At 40.6% G+C, this 21,356-nt stretch overlaps 1 protein-coding gene and 1 pseudogene across 1 annotated transcript in view; both read right to left on the bottom strand.

Moving 5' to 3' along the window:
- Sox30 (SRY-box 30) overlaps positions 1 to 21,356 on the bottom strand; it is a 39,797-nt gene that overhangs the window by 2,329 nt on the left and 16,112 nt on the right. Inside the window, exon 4 of the mRNA XM_004629463.2 lies at positions 20,451 to 20,943. Within this exon, the coding sequence (XP_004629520.1) occupies positions 20,451 to 20,943 (493 nt within the window). The remainder of the gene's footprint in view (positions 1 to 20,450; positions 20,944 to 21,356) is intronic.
- Positions 15,197 to 18,018, bottom strand: LOC105741949 (annotated as a pseudogene).

Raw genomic sequence — 21,356 nt, forward strand, 5'->3', positions numbered from 1 at the left:
CACACACACACACACACACACTACACATATGCTAAGGTTTGTAATGAAAGGAACACAAAGTTCCTTGGTGTGGTAAAGACAAGTATGTGCGCATCATACTTTGTTCATCATTTTGTTCAGAAAACAAAAATGCCAACTAAGACAAAGATAACTCTAGAACATCACACCTACTAAAATGAATGCCTAGAAAAGCATCAGGGTGGCATGAGGAAAGTACCAGTCAGAATGCAAGCAATCTTAGCCACATGTAATAAGCCCTTACTCTGGGTCCTGCACATGACCTAAGGGTTGTGTGTGTCATCCCAATGATTCCCCTTAATGACCCCACGACACAGGTACCCTAGGTATCTGCACTGCCCAGATGAAAGAACTGAGCCTTAAAGAGGTTAAGCAACTTGCGTAAGGCCACGTAGTTAGTAAGTGGGAAGAGAGAGCGGGCAATCTGCATGCCGAACGTGTTCTACTGCCATGGTACACTGACGGGCACTGGCTCTAACTGGGCCACATGCACAACCGGTAACTGTAGGCAAGTCTTCACTTATGGGACTCCTCGGTGCTTGCACACAACAGGGGTGCCACAGGCTTTTCTGCCAATTTCTGAAGTCCAACAGAAAGACATTGTGTGCATGCTCTGGAAACTGGAAAGCCTATGTTCGTATGTGATTGGCAGGCCTCACAGAACCTTATATTTAATAATGTGCTCATAAATACACATGTGTACATTTTTATTTTCAAAAAGAAAGACAGAAAAATAGAACAAAATCAATAAAAATGGTTACCTCTTGAGGATGGGGGAAGAGGGAAAAGAGTGACATGGAAGCTGGCATTTTTTAATATAGCTTGCACTATGGCTGTGACTGAGCACATACAAGTATGGCATACAATGTTAAAGTAAATTTAATTTTTTAAAAAGAACAATCCATAAAAATGAAAATAAACAAAAACAAATGAATTCAAGTTTATGTCAAATTTGGCTGACTTAACTAAACAGAGAAACCGCATTTTCAAGATCATTCCAACCCAATGTTTTTACTCTTTCTTGGTAAAATATATCCAAAAGAAAACATAATCACAAATAAATTATAAGCTGCAGTGAACAGTTTACTGTTATGGGTATTAGTGTTCTGGAGCCATTGCTTTTGTTGTTTTACTACTACAGTCGTACTAGATGGATACATGTACCTATAGAGATGCACCAGACATAATAGAATAACACAATCATATAGTCAGCTGGAACAAAGAATTTGAATTTGGTGGAAAAGATACTATCCTATAAAATAGCTTTAAAATTTTTAAATATTAGCTTTATTTTGGAAATATCAATACAAGCTCATAAATTTTGTATTATTATTATTTCTAATAATTTACATGGATAAGACTTTAATACTTCGTTAATTTAGTGGCAATAAACATCTCTGTTGCTGGAGGTATAATTTTTAAATATCACATTTATCAAAGTGAGCTGGGACTTCTGAGTGAAGTGACTTATTCCAGACGCGGTACAGAAAACATAGAGAGGCAGCCTGAGACATAATGTGCCAGTGAGTAAGAGAGATAGCAAAGGTGGAATATTCAGATGCCAAATTGCCACCACTGGATAACTGAGCACAAAGAAGGAAAAGGAGAAGAGAGGACAGGAGAGAGGAGGGGAGGAGAGCAGAAAGGAGGGGAGAGGAGGGAAGGAAGGGAATGGGAGGGGAGAAAGGGGAGGGGAGGGGAGGGAGCACAAGACATTTGACTAAAGCCTGAAATGTACAGAAACATATCCAATATGTAAAAATCCACTTGTTTAGAAAATAATATTCTAAAAATAAAATAAGACTCACTGATATGGGGAGAAAAGAATCATGTGTTTATCTAGCACTTCTTGTATTTTAGAGCAACAACGTATCGTGAAGGAGAAAAAGGTTTTCTTCATAAAAGATTCCAGATAATAAATGAAAAAATACTGGAACAGAAAATTCAATTTTGCAATTGCATGTTTTCTGCAACAATCACCACAGCTACTATTAGCATTAGCTGGTGTTTCTCAATCTTAGCTACCCATTAGAGTCACTTCAGGGAATTTTTGAAGAATACCATGGAAGATGGCTGAATAGAAGGGCCTGAGCATGACTCTGCCACAGAGGCACAAAGGAAAACTGTGTTTTGAGAAGAGTGACTGAGAGAGAGCACTGGAAACCGGCAAGACATGTTACCTAGACAATGTGCGAAGTCAGAAAAGAGCCCAGAGAGCAAAGCAAAATTCATTTCAACTTCAATCCTGGCTTTCTCGGTACATGGGGGTGGGGCTGGGGGTAGGGGTGGTAAGAGGGGAGTAACTCTCTATTGATGGGAAAGCAGCATACTGGATCCACGTCCTCACAAGAGGGGGCTGGTCTGTGTGAGTGCTGTGCTCCAAAGGAGGAGCTCACATTGAGCTTCTTCAGCCCCCAGCATCCAGTCTGCTACCAGAGCCACTGTAGACATCACCCTGCGCTAGAGGCATGCAGCCAGTCCCTGGCCACCCAAGAAGCCTTTGGTCAGTACACATCTCAGGATAGGAGATAGCTGCCCCAGTATTCTGCAGCTTCAAGACCAGTGGCTTCCACAGTCACGGTCTCTAGTTTCACCCCAAGTCACCCTACAGAGGCTAGAAAATGTCTCTTCCCTGGCCCATAGCCTTGGGACTGAAACTTCTAGTGCAAAAAGCTCTGGCATGACACGTTTGTCCCTGGAGACTAGGGGAAGGCTCTATCCTTGACCTGGAGCTCCAAGGCCCTGTCTACCAATGCCATGGGCCTCAGTCCCACCACAGAGTGGCCTATGTGACAGAGGAACATTCCCAGCCACATCCCAGCTCCAGGGACAGATAGCAAAGCTACAAATCCCAGCACCAAACCTGGGGGACCGAGGAAAGGTTCTTCCGTATGCTACAAATCTGAGAACGTGGACAACAGGGCCACAATTCAGAATGTTATTTGTACATGACCCCAAGGCATCTACAAAAGGTCTCTTCCACAGCCTACAGACACTGGACCACAGATGCTACTATCTAAAGCCCTGATTAGGGCCTGCCAGTTAGCTCAGTTGTTTAAGCACCTGCTTATGCAAATACAGTCAGGAGCAGGATACTGCAGTTCGATCCCCAGCTCCACTTGCCTTACCAGAGCCACTCTTAAGGCAGCCTGAGCCAGCAAATAAAAAGAAAAAAAATTCTTCTCAACTTTCTGAGACTGGGAGTGGTGGTGCACTCCTGTAATCCCAACTCTTGGGAGGCTGTAAACAGACAGATAACTACAAGTCCGATCTAGTAGTGAGACCCTGAACACCCTGTAGACACTTCCCTAAAAATACAAAAATAAAATAAAATAAAGCCCTGATCATACTTGAGCTTGCCCCTCAGCACCTGGAGGAGGCCTATGTAGGTTCGGTCTTATGGCCCCAGCACAGGGGCTGCAATTGCTAAAAGCCCCAGGATCACTCACAGTCACTCTATGTGACCTAGGGAGGGACCCATGCACCTTCTACACCCTCGAGTCTGGTGCCAGAATCCAGTATTTCCTATGCTCATCCCACAGGAGCTGTGGAAGCTCCCAGCCTGTTCTGCGGCCCCACCACTATGGCTGCTGGTGCCACAGGCTGAGGCAATGCCCACACTTATCCTGGGAGTCCTGAGAAAGGTTTCCCTTACACCCTGTGGCTTGGTCCATCCGTGGGCCATGGTGGCTGACACCACTACCCGTGGTGTCACCTGTACCGATCCTGAGAGATCTGGAGGTGTTTCTTTCCACACCCCTCACCACCAAGACTGTGGTAGTTACTGCTATCAGTGCTGACCCGTGTGGAGCTTGCGCACACGCACCTTTGGAAGCCCACGTGTTGCCAAGCTGTACTACCTTCAGGAACTACTGCAGTTTGAGGCACTCATAGACACTGCGAACAGCGATAAAAGCTGACGGCTTTGTGCAGAAACCACACTTTCCAGTTCACCTATAAGCAGAGTCGAAGAACCTACTAAACTGACATCCAACATCCCATCTTATTACACCAACTGCATAGTTAAGAAACACAGGAGAAAATATTTACAAACTATTTACCTGACCAAAGTTAATACGTAGAATATATAAGGGACTCAAAATTCTGCAAGCAAACACACACACACACACACACACACACACAAATAATCCAATTAAAAATACACTAAAGTACTAAATAGACTTTCCCAAGAGAAGACATACAAATGGCAAACAGGTATATCTTAAAATGCTCAATTTTACTCATTATGCAAAAACACAAATGAAAACCACAACAAAACATCATCTAATCCCAGCTAAAATGACTATCATTGAAAAAACAAGCAAAAAAATGAACAAATGGTAGTGAGTAGGCAGGAAAAGAAGAACTCTCCTACACTGTTGATGGGAAGGTAAGCTGGTGTGGTCATTATGGAAAGCAGTGTGGAGATTCCTCAAAAAACTAAAACATACAGTCCAGCCATTCCACTGCTGGGTACCTTTGCAAAGGAAATGATATTAACCAAAGGGACACTTGTCCTTTCAAGCTTACTGCAGCATTAATCACAGAAGGTAAACTATGTAATCAACCTAGAGGCCAAGGGCAGATGAGCAGATACAGAAAATAAGGCACACATACAGAGCAGAACACTATTCTGCCAAGAAAAGGACAAAATTCTTCCATTTGAAGTCACATAACTGAAGCTAGAAGTCAGTATGTTAAGCAAAATAAGAGATACAGAAAGACAAATGCCAAATATTCTCATTCATCTGTAGAAACTAAAACATCCATCTTGGAATGAAATAGTGGTCACTAAAGTCAGGAAGAGAAGAAGAGTGCAAAGATGTTCTATGATATCACCAAAACACAGGTGAAAGGGTGTCTCTCTAGCACAGTAGGATAACTACTGGCTAAAACAACTTAAAATAAATTTCAAAATTATTACAACAGTAGAAAGCCCTAAAACATAAAAGTGATTCCTAAAAAGATAAAAATAACTTTTACTTGAATATTACACTTTATAGTCAAGCATGGAATTCCATAATGTACCTCATACAGGTGCATAAGCATCATGGCCCAGTCAGTACAAAAGAGCACTTGCTCAGACCCTGCCCCAGATCTGGACTCAGGAGGCAGGGTCTGCGTGGGAATGCTCTTCAAGCGCTCTGCTGCTGGTGCACAAGAAGTGAGACGCACTGGCGTGTGTGAGAAGTTGATGGGAAACCCAGCCTGATAACAGCTGAGTTCACAGCACTCAACATCACTAATATAAAACAAAAAGCCTTTTTGTAGCCTCTTGCTGTGATGCTATGGATCACCTATGATGCATCCTCATGGAAGACCCCAAAGAAGTCCAATCAAGTTTCAAGATCTATTGTTCTACAGGCAAACAATAGGACACATGTAAACAATACCCCCCCAAAAAAATAGGGAGAAATAGAAGAAGCAATAGTAAAAATGTTACTTGTTGAAGGCAAGGATGGGTACATGGAAAAAAGCCATTATGTTGCACCATTCACTGTGTTCTGTGTATGAAATTTTCTTTTTCTTTCTTTCTTTCTTTTTTTTTTTTTTTTTTATTTTAGGACAGGGTGTACAGAGTCTCACTGCATAGATCAGACTCGTAGTGATCTGCCTGTTTACAGCCTCCCAGGAGATGGGAGCACACCATCATGCTCAGTCTCCATCACCATCTCAGTGCGCCCGGGGGCGGGGCTGGCACAGTAAGCCTGGGAATCGAACTCCCAGCCCCTGTGTCTGCCTAAGCAGGCACTTTAATCTGCTGAGCTATTTGGCCAGCCCAAAATTTTCTACAAAAATACGGTAACTAAAACAAAATGTTATTCATGAAAAAGTACAAGCAAGTTTCTCCTCTGGCGAAAAAGACAGGAGTTTCTCCCAGTCCATTCCCATGTTCTGTTTTTATTATTTCACAAGATTTATTTCAATTGTGCTGTTGGTCAAGTACAATGGAGAACCAGAATTCACAGGAGTATGAAAAAGAGAGGCAAACGAGAACTTTGGAAAATTTTCAGTTTTGCCAAAGGTCAATTTTGCCATATATTCTTTTTTATGGAAAAAAAGTAAAAATACAATTCATAACAAGATAATAGAACAACAATACTTAATACTTTGCATATTGTTGTTTGTAAAGTAGTTACTCAGAGTACAAGACATGGGCATAAACATTCTCCAATTGATATTAGCACAAACCTTCCTTTTATGCAAACTAAGAGATGCTAATAGTGTGCTAACTTCATTTTTTCTCCTTTTTCCCTGTCTTCCTTTTCCCCTTCCCCCATCCTAGTTCCTTTTTCCTTTCAAACAACGTCTTTCCATTTCACAATAGTATTGTACATTGTATTTTATTTTATTTTTGGTGGTGCCAGGGATCAAACTCAGGACTTGTGCTTGCTAGGCAAGCACTTATTCCACTGAGCTATCTCCCCAGCCCTACTGTACACTTTAGACCTTATTTATCCTTTCAATTTCTCACCAGGAAGAAAATACGAAGTGTACACATGTGAGTCTGATTTATTTCACTTCTGAGTACGACCTCAAGTTGCACCCATTTACCTACAAGTCTCCAGTTTATCTTTTTCATGGCTGAGCAGTACTCCATTATATAAAAAGACATCTTTTTTTTCATTCCGCAGTTGATGAACATTTGAGTTGTTTCCAAGATTTAGCTATGACAACTTGTGTTGCTCTCAACCGCGCGACAGAGACAAGGCAGGCAGCATCTCACACTCCCTTATGGCCTGATCTTTGCCCTCCCTGCCCTAGAGATAATCACCCAACACGGCTGACAGCAAGTGTGAGTTTGTCTTTAGCCCTAGTGGAGGCTGTATGAGGCACGTCAGACCCTGTGTTCTCCAACGAGAATGCTCAGTAGCTGGAGAAATGCCAGTCCAGCACAACGAGAGCACCTTGCGCTGTTTATTCCCCTTCACTAACCCGGACTGCTCTGCCCTACAGATTTAGAGCTCATTGCACATTTATTTTACTCAAAATATGCTGCATCTTGACCCATAAAAGTAATGTCAGTGGGTTGGAAGACAGTTCAGGGAAGGGAGTCCATGGTGTTTTAGCGAATTGCTGGAGACAGTCCGCTGAATATATGCTAAATCCATGGATAAGTGGTAAATGTATCTCCAATTGTGAAAAGCAGAAAGGTCATTACCACAAGCTCTCTGAAGACAATGCTTTCAATACCTTTCTAAAGCACAACTATAGAAACAGAACCGCATGGCAAAGGGCATGGCATGAGGCGCTGGGGCTGTGTCGGCGCGCTCCACACACCAGTCCCTGGGCCCTGTGAACCAACCTCAGACTGCTGGGCCCTGCTTCTCTGGCTACGTAGCAGCACAGGACCTCACAGTGGGAGCCAAAGAGCCTTGAAGCTGGGAACACATGAAGGTTCTGCAGATGCCAAAGTAGACCAAGTTATTTCAGGTGAACCCAATGCAATCACACGTGCCTTTTGCTGTTATTTTTGTTGTTCTTTTCTTTCTTTCTTTTTCTTTTTTTTTTTTTTTTTTTTTTTGAGGCAGTGTATCACTATATAAGACAGGGTAGTCCTGAACTTACTATGTAAGGCCTTAATCTTGTAGTGCTCCTCCTGCCTCAGCCTCCTGAGTTCGGGGGTTACAGGTGCATGCCACCATGCCTAGCTGACCAGCATCTTTATAAGAGGAAAACAGAGGTGCAGAATCAGAAGAATAGAAACCATGGTCAAAATGACCTGAGCTCAGGAGCCCAAGCCCAAGGTACGTAGGTGATATCTACACATGGAGGACCACATGGAGTAGTCCTGCCCATGGAGTGGCTTAATAGTGCCCCCTTCCCAACTCATGCACACCCAGAATGTCAGAATGTGACTTGTTTGGAAATAGTGTCTGTGTTGATGTAATTAAAGTAAACTGAAGTCATACTGCATTGGAGTGGGTACACTGTTGAATGCATCACAGTTTATCAGAGTCTTCTCATAACCTACTGACGGATACCTTGATTGCTTCCAAGTTTTGGAAACTATGCAACTGCAACACCTACTAACATCCCTACACTGTTTTATTTGTAGGCATAACACTCAATTCACTTGTTTAATATCAAGCAATATGATTACTAGATTGTCTCTAGCCTTGTAAGAAACTGTCAACCTGTTTTCTAAAGGGGATGTACCAGTATACATTCCCAGAATGAATGACTGACAGCCCTGTTGCTCCACATCCTTCCTAGCACTTGGTGTTGCCAGTGTGTGGGGCTTTGGCCATGTTAAAGTGTGACGCGGCATCCCACTGTTTTAATTTGCAGCTCCCTAGATACATAAGATGTTGAGCATTGTTCATTTATTATGTGACTAATCTGGGAAGAGATACCTGTTCAGACCTTTTGATCATTTTTAAATGAAGCTGCTATTTCTTTTCTTCTTTCTTTTTCTGTATTTAGGGCAGGGTCTATAGGGTCTCACTACGTAGATCAGACTTGTAATGATTATCCTGTTTATAACCTCCTAAGTGCTGGGATTACAGGCACGCACCACCACACCGAGTCTCAATCCCCTTCTCAGCATGCCCCTGGGGCAGGGCTGGCACAGCAAGCCAGGGATTAAACCCGGCTACTGCGCTCTGCCTAAGTAGACAAGTATTTTCTCTTGGACTGTGGCTGCTTTACTCATTATTCTGGATCCCATGCTGTTTTTATACTGTTCATTCTATTTTATTTATTTATTATTTTTAGGGAAGGGTCTACAGGGCTTCACTACTAGATTGGACTTGTAGTAATCCGCCTATTTACGGCCTCCCAAGAGCTGGGATTACAGGTACACACCACCATGCTCAGTCTCAACTGCCCTCTCAACATGCCCCAGGGGCAGGGCCAGCACAGCAGGCCTGGGGGTTGAACCCCTGGCCCCTGTGCTTGCTTATAGGTGCTTTAATCTGCTGAGCTATTTGGTCTGCCCTGTTCATTTTATAATAAGTTTGGAAATAAGGACTTGTGAGTACTTTAAAAATGGGGTTCTCCTTTTCGAGGTTGTTTTAGCTATTTAGGGTAAATTGTGATTCCACATAAATTTTAAGATCAGCTTTTCTATTTCTATGGGGGGAAAGGCTACTGGGATGTTAAAAGGGATTGCAATGACTGTAAATTGCTTTTGGGAAGTATTGCCACCTAAGCAATATTATGTCTAAGTACATTAACACCGATGTCATTCCATTTATATAGACCTTTAATTTGTTTCAGCAATGTTTTGAAGTTTTCAATTTACAATTCTTGCATCTCTTTGATTAAATTTATTCCTGTTTGATTGTTTTTGGTTCTACTGCAAATGGAATTGTTTTCTTAATTGCCACCTTGGATTATTCATTGCTAATGTCTAAAAATTTAACTGATTTTTTATATTGATATTATACCCTGAAACTACTGAATTTGTTTATTAACTCTTAACATTGTTTTGGAATCTTTTAAGATATTCTACACATAAGATTATGCCATGTGAAAATAGTTTTACCTTTTTCTTTACATTTTGCAATCCTTTTATTAGTTTTCTTTCCTAATTTATATGACTGGTACCTCCAGTAAAGCCTTGAAAACAGGCATTCTCCTTTTATTCCTGATTGAAAAGGAAAGCTTTCCATCCTTCATTACTGAGTATGAACTTCACTGTAAGTTTTTAACAAATTCCTCTATCATACTGAGGAACTTTCCTCCCATTTCTAGTTTGATGAGTAAGTTTTGAAATCAGTAATTTTTCATCAAAAAGATGTTAGATTTGCCAACTGCTTTTCTTGCATATATTGAGATGATTATGTAAATTCCACTTGTTCTTAGCTTACACTTCTTTTAATATGCTACTGGATGTAATCTGCTTGTATTTTTGAGTTAATTTTTAATTTTTTTTAGTTTATTTTGTATCTATACTAATAAACTTTGACAATTTCATTTTTTGGGCTGTCTCTTCTGGTGAGGCTGACAGGGTAATGCTGATCTGAGAAGAGTTCCCTTTTCTGTTTTGGGGGTGATTTGAGAAGGACTAATGTTCCTTCAGCATTTAGGAGATTCCAATGCTAAAGCTATCTGATCCAAAATTGTAGATTATTGAGGTAGAGTACTACAAGTCTGTTCAGAGCTTCCCATTTCTTTCTCAGACAGTTTTGGCAATCTGTGTACTTCTAGAAATTTCCCACTTCACCAAAGTTATCTAATCTGTGAGTGTACAACTGTCTGCAGCATTCTCTAATAACCACTTGTATTTCTGTATGGGAGGCAGCAATACCTGCACTTTCAATAATTTGTGTCTTTGATTTTCTCTCGGTCTAGCCACCTTCTGCTTTTTTCTTTGTTCTTTTTGGAGTCCTAAGGAGTACAGTTAAATTACTAATTTGAGCTTTCTTTTTAAATGCTACAAATTTAAATCTGAGCACGTCATACAATACAAAACCTGGTAAATTTTAAAAGTTGTGTTTTCCTTTTCCTTCATCTCAAACTATTTTCTTATTTTCCTTGTGATGCTCTCTTTAATCCACTAGCTGTTTTAAAATGTGTTAATGTCTATATATTTGTGAAATTTTCCATTTTTTAATGTGCTCCTCAGTTTCTTCCATTATTTAAGTTTTTCTTCTGTTATTTCATTGTAGTTGGAGAAGATACTTCACACAACTTCAGTCTTAAAATTTGTTTGAGCTCTTGTGATTTAAAGTCTGATCTATTCTAGACTGTTGCTTATGAAGTTGAGAAGAATGTGTACACTGTTGCCAGGTGTGTTCTCTGCCATTGTACAGCAGTTTATCCCTTTAATTCTGTAAATTTTTGCTCTATATATTCTGGGGCCCTGTTGTTGCACAACAATATGGTAATAATTGCTGTATCTTCTTAATATATAGACACTTTTACTAACATGGAGTGTCCTTGTTCTTTGTAATAACTTTTTTAAAGTCTGTTCTGCCTAACACTATTATGGCCACCCTCCTTTAGTTACTGTGTTAGCCTTCCAATACTGCAACAAAAATCTAAGATTAATCAATTTATACAGAAGAAAGGTTTATTTTGGCTCACATTTTCAGGGAGTTCAGCCAAACCTCTGCTTGGCCCTCTTCCTTTCGGTTATGTAGTAACACAGACAATTATGGCAGGAGCACATGAAGGTGGCTTGTTCATGTCATAGCAGCCAAGAGACAGAGAGATAGACAGACAGACAGACACATGCACACACACACACACACACGCGCACACACACACACACACACACACACACACGCAGAGAGAGAGGAAGGGGTGAGCTCTACTACCTTGCCCAGCATGCTACCCCAGTGATCTACTCCTCTTCCACTAGGCTCCACCTCCTGAAAGTTCTTCCACCAGCCAACAGTGCCACAGGCTGGGGACCGAGTCCTCAACACCAGGGCCTTTGAGGAGCATTCAGGATCCAAACTGTACCAATTACAATTTCCATGGACTTTTTCACATTCAAGTTCTTCCAAGTTTTTCACGTTCAGCTTAGCTATATGGTTGTAATTAAGTCTCCTGTAGATAAGATACAGTTTGAATGTTTTTCTGTCCATTCTACCACTTTCTGCCTTTTTATTGGAGAACTTTATGTGTTGTCATTTACAGTGATTGTCGATAATGAGGCTCTACCCCTTTGGTATCTGCTTTCTCCATGTCTTGTGTCCCCTCTGTTCCCCACCTCATCCACTGCTGCCTTGTTTTCTGTTTAATGGACTTTTCTATTATACCGTCTTGACCTCACTTCCTCTTCATGTACTTTAAGTTATGTTCTTAATCGATATCACGGAAATGAACTGACATCTTAAATGTACAACAATCTAGTGTGAAATGATACACCTCCAGGAGCACACAAGATCTCTGCTCACATAAAATCCTCCCTCTTTATATTATTATTATAAGTTACATATTTATACATCTTGTGTATACAAACATAAATTTATAAAAATCATTCTATGCATTTGCTGTTTAATGCATTTATTTATTTAGTACTGGGAATCAAACTCAAAACGTTGCACTTGCCAGGCAGGCACTGTGCCACTGAGCCATATCCCCAGCCCTTTTAAATCATTTAGGTAAAAATAAAATTACTAGCCAAACATAATAATATTGATTTTTGTATGTATCTTTGCAGTAATCTTTACCAATTTTATTTCTTTATATGACTTTTATTTACCATCTACTATTTATTTAACATCAACTAAAAAAGTGCCCCCATTAGGATGTACTGCGGGAGCTGGGCACGGTGTTTGGTGCGCACCTCTATCCTCCCCTGAGGAGGTTGAGGCAAGACGATAATGACTACAGTGCCAGGCTGGGCAACACGGTGAGACTCATTTAAGACCTCGTAGGGGAGGTCTATTGGTGACAAACCACCTCAGCTCTTATTTGGGAATATCTTAATTTCTCTTGCATTTTTTAAATGCATTTAGGACAGGGTTTACAGGATCTAACCACATAGATCAGACTCATAGTGATTCTCCATGCCTAATCTCAATCACCCTCTCAGCATGCCCTGGGGACAGGGTCAGAACGGCAGGCCAGGAATTGAACCTCTGGACCCTGTGTCTGCCTAAGCAGGTGCTTTATTCTGCTGAGCTATCTGGTCAGCCCTTCTCCTGCATTTTTGAAAGATAGTTTTGTTATTCTTAGTGGCTAGGGTTTGAACAAGTCCCCTCCAAAATTCAGGTGTCATTATAACAGTATTAAGATATGCATCCTTCAGGGCCTGGTTAGGCCTGTGGGTTCCTCTCCGGTTAATGGTGTTAGGCTGTTCTTCCACCTTTTGGAAGTCCCAAGTGGAATGGTTAATTGAAATGGTTCTCCAAAGCAGGCACTCCAAGTAACTGCCAGCTCAGGACTAAACTCTATGTGAACTTCTCCATTTGAAAAAGTCAGCATCAAGTGGATAGTGTTATTTATAGGAAGTGGACCAAGAGATGGGAAGATTGGAGGGGAGAGGCTGAGAAGGGGAAATAAGAAGAATTAAGATATATTTTATGTATGTAAGAAATCCCAGTGACGAATGTAATCATTGTGAACATCATTTTTTTAATTAAAAAAAGGATTGTAAACCAGTATGCAATACACTTTAGCATTTTGAGTTTTGCTGGCAGTCACATGGAGCCATGGGTAAAGCCAAGGTTCTCTTTGTGCTTGATCTGAGTCACTGATAAAATTTTCCTTGTTTAAATCAAGGTTGCAACATCCTTTTAGGGTTCTGGCTTAGGGAGCATTGTAGCTTGATCCCTATTTTGAGTAAACTCAAATTTTCATTGTTTCTGCTTATATAAACATTAAAAACAAAGTTTGTAATCACTGAGACTATTTTCAAATCTTGAAACCATCTTCAGAATGACTCTAAGCATTTATCAGCTTGTTAGTCACTTTGGCTCATTGCAACCTATTTCCTCTTTGGTGGCATCAGCTAGGTATTAATTATTCATATCTAAATTCAATATTTCTAGATAGTTACAGCAGAAGACGCTCTAGTTAATGGTGTTAACTGAGTCTACCATATGGGAGGACCATAAATTTCCCTCCCTATCAAAGCTCAGATGAAACTTGATATATGTAAGTAGACGTGGGTTATTACGGGAAATTTCTTAATCACTTCCTCATCACAGGGACACAATACCTAATACCCACTACTTAAAGGGGAACAGTTACTTTGGCTCACAATTACAGTCCATGCTTGTCTAGCCACTAGGCAGGATTTGTGTGGCAGAGGGGCATGGCAGAGTAAAACCTGCTTGTGTTCTATAGGCCAGGAAGCACAGAGAGAGGGGAGGAACCAGAAGTGGGCTGTGCCACTCTACGGCATGTCCCCAGTGACCCACCTCTTCCAACTCCTAATAGAAAATTGACTATATCACTAGCATGATTTAATCACCTTCCAAAACCTTCAATTATGTGTGTGCAGCCCTTTGGGAGACATTCTCAATTCAAACCATAACAACCTCTGCTCCAAAAGATTCGTGCGCATTTTTTATGAAAATATAGTCTATCTCTAAGAGTTGCCAGGGCTTTAATGGCTTCAGAATTGCTGAAAAGTTCAAGTCAAAAGTCTTTTCTGAGACCCAAAGACAGTGCTTAGATGTGAGCTCCCATAAATAGTAAAAAGAAGTTAATCTCTGCTGACATGCAATGGCGCAGGGTAAACATGCTTCATTCCAAAAGGAAGACATAGATAGAAAGGAATGGAACAAAGCAAGCCCACAATGTAGCACAGAAGATGGCCAGTGCTGTAGGTCCACCCTGAGCAAGCTGTACTGAAAGGTGAAGTCCACAGAGCGTGGGCAGCCTGCCGCTACGGCTGCCAGTCGCAGCGCTCTCAGGGGGGCTGTGCTCACCCCTGTGGCTTCTTCAGCAGACGTTCCATGTTCTTTTACTCTCTACCTTTCTGAGGTTGACACTGCACCTCTGGCTTCACTCTCTCAGTTTCATGAACTGCCCACTCAGGGGCACACTGCCTGCTGCCCAGGCTTTATTCTAACATCTAGATAAAATTGTCACTGAGCCCATAACTCTTGAATTCTGCAAATAAGTAGAATTCATACAACAGTGATGATTCCAAGGTCTGCCACAAGCACATGCAGTAGCCAGGCACCTTGGACCATGGCTGCAGCAGCCTTCGAGAACCAAGATGTCTGAGCACTATCAACAGAATCCCAGGGAACCAATAACACAGGAAGCCCTTCTTGAACAGAGTGGCCTACAGCTCTTTCCTCAAATGAATGCTTTATAGATTTGCACTCTTTAGCCTGAGGTAGATGGGGTATTGTGGATTACTAAGGTGCCCCACAGGAATCTTCACTATTGTCCTGTTATGAAGTAATTTATTTTTAAATACAATTTATTTCAGGCTTACAGTAAATTTCAGGGCACTATTATGCTCCATTTGTCATCTGTGTTTGTCCAGGTTACCAGGGTAAGCCCAGAAATCATTCCCTCACTTTTAGTCAGCTCCAAAAACACTGATTCCATGCTACAGGTTAAACAAGAAGGCGTTATTTATTAAGATGTTAAGCTTCATCCCTGGACTTAAATAAGATGGGAGAAAGAATGAGGAAAGAGGTTGGAGGAAACCAAAAATAGCTCTAGTCTCCCGACCTCACCTGGGCAGAGATAGGAATTCCTTCCTGCATGTGTCTAGCACAGCAGGAACCGCTATTTTTGTTCACATCTTAAAATACTCTCTTCTGTCTTAATGCTGTCTCATCAGTCCTGAACCGGCCAGCCCCCTAGTGCCCAAGTACTGGTCCTTTGGCTGTTCCTGTCCACAAATCCACCTATCCACTCTCTAGCAGTCTAGTTCCTCCAGCCACACCATACTCACTTGTCCCCTCCTCTTCACACTGACTACCCAACAGGGACTGTACTGGGAAACCTATGGCAGCAACTGACAGCCTGAGAGGGCATGGTGGGCAGGTCCTGTCACCCCTACAACCAAGACTGCAGGGCTTTTCCTCTCCTGGAGGGAGCTAAACAGTAGAACAAGAGAGGAGATGGGGGTAGGTTAACCAGTCCAGCCCTAAAAATAAGTCTTAGAATGCCAGTCAACAAGGGCCCAAAACATTTCTGGCCCCACTCATTTCTTTCTCCAGACAATGGTCCAGCCATCTTCTACTATATCCTCTTCCTTAATAGTCTGAGAGTTTGAATCAGAAGTTTCAGGCTGTACAGCAGCCACTTCATTCGCAGCTGTGACCTCCATCTCTTCCACATTATCTGCACCATCTTCATCCTCATCAGTTTCTCTGGCTGTCTTAAGTGCAGTGGCTGTGACTTTATACTTTCTTTGGGTGATGTAGGAGGCCATCTCCTTCAGAGCAGCCCCATCACCCCTCTGGAAGCGGTGGAACATGGTCTGTAGCTGCTGGCTCACCTGGGGCAGACTCCCATCTTCCACAACGGTATCAAATTCATTGGTCATCAACTCCCCAAGGAAGTCTTCTACCTCATCTAGCTCCAAGTCAGCATTGTGGATGAAGTAATCCTCTGCGGCACTCCCCAGCCACTTGGCCTTCTCCTGGCTGTGCACACCCCCGAAACCATTATCCACAGTGATCTGCATTGCGGGCCAGGCTTCATGAAGTAATTTTTAATCTTAATCTTTTCAGCAACCAAGCTCTCCTGGGCCAAAATTATATAGGTCCGAATTTTAGAGGCCCAAATTTTAAATGTATTTCCTCTCTTTTCAGCAGGCAAAATTTTCAAATTTTTTTATTTGTTTCTGCTTTTGGTCCTGCTTATCACAGGCTAAAAAGTCACCACCAGAATTACCCATACCACAGCCCAACACTGGGCTGCACTGAAAGTTCCTCTGCCAGGTTAGTCTAACATCATTACTCTTAGCCTCTCACATTTCAGGATATGAGCAAAATAAAGACAAGTTTTCTGCCGGAGCATAACACATGGTCTTATGTGTCATGCGCCAACACATTGGCAGTTCAACTGCCAATAGAGTCCTTATTGCAAACTGAAACCTGAGCTTGAGTTTTAACATCTTCATTCCTATCTGGATTCTAGTGTTCTTAGCTCTGACTAGAAACTCCCATCAAGCTTCACTTACAGAACTCTGGGGCCTATCTAGCCAGCATGTACAAGCCTTTCTAAACTTCTCCATAAACCCCTTCTAATGGCTTCTAACAATATGGTCAGGAATAGTCACAGCAACACCACTAGTTCTCCAGAACCAAAATCTGTTATAGTTATTTTGTCATTACTAGGACACAACGAAATACCCAACACCCACAACTTAAGGGAGGAAAGTATATTCTGGCTCACAATTACTTTTTCAACACAAAAGCAGCATGGCACAAAGACATAATAGTTGAAGGAGCAGTTGCTCACATCTTGTTGGACAGTAAGAAGAGACAGAAGGGAAGAGCCAGGGAGGGAAATACACCTTCTTCTTCTAAGCAGACCCCACTTCCTAATAGCAAATCTACTATATCACCTGTAGGATTCACAAACCTTCTTATAACTCACCTATAAAAGCATGAGGCCTCTGGGAAACATTCTTGATCCAAACAATAAAGGGGTGAGTCCATAACTTCAAATTCTTAAGTGACTCTATGGCCCAATGTTTATGGAGAACTACTCTTAACTTGTGAAACTTTCGCCTAAAATCTTACAGTCAGAACACTATTTATTCTTATAAATCCAAGAGTGGTAATGAAATCTTGTATAAAGAGTATATCTTCTCGAGAACAGCGTGGTGATGCATGCCTATAACCCAGTGCTAGGGAGGCTGAAAACAGGAGGATCACTGCAGATTTATTTGGGCTTAGTGTCTCAACATATACTCATATCTAAGTATATTTTCCTTATATTTCCATTTGCAATAGATGTTAACACTTTTAATTATTAACAGAGTGAAGATACATAAATTTCCTCAATATAAAAGCAAAACAGTGCTGTAAGAAGGTAAAAAGCAATGAGGCTAAAGGGAAAGTTAGCCTAAGGAATTCAAGGAGCACACTGACAATCAGAGGTTTTGGAAAGAACAGTGCAAAGATAACTAAGATTTAGAGGCAGGAAGATGTTGCCCTCAGGAGGAGATCAACACTTCTGAGCGCCTGTTTTACAAAATCATCCCTTGTATAAATTGCCTAACCTATTTCATTTTTCTTCTAGACCCATAAGGAAAAAATGGTCTGTTCTGCAAATAAAATTATAATAAATAATATAATTAATATAATAAATGCAGAATCCACAAACACAGATATTTATATCTATCTGTCAAATGCCCATTATAGTTATTGAAATCATTAAATACTTCCACACAGAAATTGATTAAATTGGAGAAGATACATTCTTTTTTTATGTATTTGTGTATTGGTACAGGGTCTCACTATGCAGGTTGGACTCACAGTGATCCTCCTGTTTTCAGCCTTCCCAGCACTGGGTTGTAGGCACGCATCACCATGCCATTCTTGAGAAGATACATTCTTTATACAAGATTTCATTACCACTCTTGGAGACAAATATAGAAAGAATCCATTTCGTCATTTACTCATACTCAATTTTACTGAAATATACTGCCTAGGCAAATTTAAACAATTAGATACATATTTCCTGAAGAAAATTATCATCAGACAAATACAGGAAAAATCAGAGAAGCAATTATAAGATATTATTAGTATTATTATGAGACTAGTTTTTTTTGTTCTGGGAAACTATATGCACCTCGATGTTTATAGTTGATATTCACATTCTTGCAGAAAATAACATTCAATTTTACTAAATATAATACTATTTATTCACTTCTCTTGGTTCTTTTTTATTTATCACTTGGTTTTTTTAATATCATTATTAATTAGTAAAAATAATATTAAAGAAAAATAAAAAGCTATAGTTTTGTATCCCAATAACTTTCTTTTTTAAAATTTTTTTAAATTTTTTAATTTTTTTTCCTAAGAACTTTCTAATAAAGTTTCCTTCTCTCTTAAGTTTAATGGTACATTTGAGGTGATCACATTCATCCTAGGGACTCTGCACCTGAACATGATATGATTGATTTTTTTCTCCATTCTCCTACTTTTCCTTCAAGCCCTCTTCCTCCTTATTTACAAAAGCTTTATTTCCATTTTCTCATTCTCTTCTTACAAAAGTTTCCTCCTTTTAAAATGTTAAATGATTTGTATAAATTTGTATAAATCTAAGAAACCATGTCATAAAGGAAAAATAGATTTCTGACTGTTTATATAGTATTAAATGAAACAATGCGTGCTCAAACATTCACTTGACTACGAGTTTCCATTCCAAAGTACTGTATATATTTTCTGATTGTCTGCTAACAGCAGCAGCTGCTAACCAAGAGGAGTCATCATGCTGAGGAGGCTTACTGAGTAGAAAAAGAAATATGGAATGGCAAATCAGACAAACTTAAATTCAACTACTGACTTTGCCATTATGTAACCTTGATAAAGCTACTGAACATCTGACCAATTTATCTGAAAAAAAGCAAGTGAATATGACACCCATGTCACAGGACTGTTGTGAGAATTTCATGCTCTTGCAACTAAAAAGAAGAAATACAAGCCTACACACAATGGTAAACAATAGCTAGAGTGAAACGGTAGGATATACCATTTCTCACTGACTTTTTTCTCTTTTTCTGTAAAACCTCCCAAGCCTTTATAGTATAAAATAAATTATGTAACAGAATTTCTGCAACTCTACTTATGGACATCAAGGTTCTAAGACCAACCTATGACCCAGCCTACTAATTCATTTACTTCTATTAATACACTCTTCTACCTAGAAAACGTTTTATAAAATTCTCTGAAATTCCTTTAAAATTTTGACAAATAGGAGTAGAATGAGAATACCGATTCCTGGCTTTAGTAGTCTCTTACATTTGATCTCTTGAACTAAAACACTGTTGAAGACAGCTAAGGATAGAAAAAGCACACCAAAAAACTAAAAATAAAAATAAATTTTAAAAATGAAACAAACCTCTTATAGCAAAGTATTATTTCTCCTGTTCTAAATCCCTTCTTCCCACCCCAAACATTTAACACCCTAATATCAATGGAAACCATCTGATACACACTTAACAATAATTGAAAAATGGAGTTCATTGCCACTCTACCAGAACATCTGCAAGGGAGTTAAATTCTATCACTTCAAGAGGAAACATCATAAATTTGTTTATCCCTATATACCTTCCCATGAAAAATCAATGCTTTTATTGGTAATTTACATGTGAAATTTTCTAATTTGGCCAAAAGGACACTAAACAGAAGTGGTTTTTTGTTTGTTTGTTTTTTGGCAGAACCAGGGATTGAACTCAGGCCCTTGTGCTTACCAGGGAAGTGCTTATTCTACTGAGCCATCTCCCCAGTTCCTAGTAGTGTTATTTTGAACTAATTATTTAATCACTTTTAGAACACTTACCTCAACATCCTTATTATTCAAAACATGGTTCCCCAAGCAAGGAGAATTAACATTATTTGAGAACTTATTAGCAATACACAATACCAGGTGACTATACCCCAGGATAGCATACTGCTATGCCTATAAACTAGGGATCTGCATTTTAACAAGTTGCCACATAATTTATATACATGTTAAAGTTTGAGAAGTACAGTTCTATTCAAGAAAAGGATTTTATTACATGGGCTTAAGGCTCCTTTAGTTGTTTCCTATGAAGAATCAGGCTGGCTAATGTGGGAGCTTATATTCTTACATGGTAAATGCTGGCTCCAGCTCAGTAGCAGCTGTGCCATGAGCTGCTGTGTGCACTTTCTCTACCTCCCTCAGCTGTCCTCTCACTCCCTTCATCCATTTATGGGGATTCTTTGGGGCCTACATGGCCTCTAAGTTAGATTACAAACAGAACTGACAAATTCTCCTTTTCAGTAAAAATGAGATGCTTTCATAAGAAAAAATATCATTTATCGACATTTTTAGGTGAAAGAAAAAAAATATTCATTTACCTTGATGGGAAGTAGTGAGGTCCAGGTAGGAAGTAGGGGTGATGAAAAGAGAATCGTGGTGGTGTCCCAAACAGTGTGGCTGGGTGGCCAAGGGGAGGTGGCTGGTAGACGTGCGAATGTGGCATGGGAGAAGGCTGGGGGATGGGAGCACTTCTGGGACAGGCAGATCCACTGGAGTACTCCTTGGGAGGCTGGATGGCTGGGGTTGCAAATCTGGCATTGGTGGTACTTGCACTGGTTGGGATACTGCTGGTGCTCTCGGGAGGGTCGGGAGGTGATCTCTTCAACACGTGACTGGGTCCAGAAGGCAGCAGATGAGCATCAGCTTGTGAAGGCCCAGTGAAATGCTGCGGTGCAACTGCTGGGCACAGTGGCAGACTTGGAGTCTGGATGGCCACCGGGGCACTGCTGGAGACACTGGGCTGGAAAAGGGTGATGGGGCTTAGGCGCTGGACCGCGGGTGTGGGCAGCTGGATGGCAGGTGTGGCTTCACCTTCAGAGAAACAAACAGCACAGGCCAAGCATTAATTGGATCACTGCACATTTTCTCTTCAGGAAATTCTAGTGAACTGTTCAAATAGAGCCCTTCACTAACCATCTACTAGTGTCGTCACCGTATCAAACTGCCGTATTTCCTTTACGGCACAAACAAAAGGCAATCTCTGTAAAATCTTGTCTAGTTACTATATTGGCCTGTCTTTCTCAACTAGACTATAAATGACAGGGGCCTTGTACGCTTCCTTCGCTGCTATTCCCCAGGCACAAAGTTTTCACTGCTGCACAACAAACCTTTAACCAGTCTCTGGATGAATTAATGAATTGAAGTATTTACTGATAAACAAAGAGAATGCTCATATACAGATGCTGATCTATATATCAGAGATCGTATATATGTCATATATATAT

The sequence above is a fragment of the Octodon degus genome, unplaced genomic scaffold (genome assembly GCF_000260255.1).
Source record: "Octodon degus isolate 3935 unplaced genomic scaffold, OctDeg1.0 scaffold00029, whole genome shotgun sequence".
Taxonomy (NCBI): Eukaryota; Metazoa; Chordata; class Mammalia; order Rodentia; family Octodontidae; genus Octodon; species Octodon degus.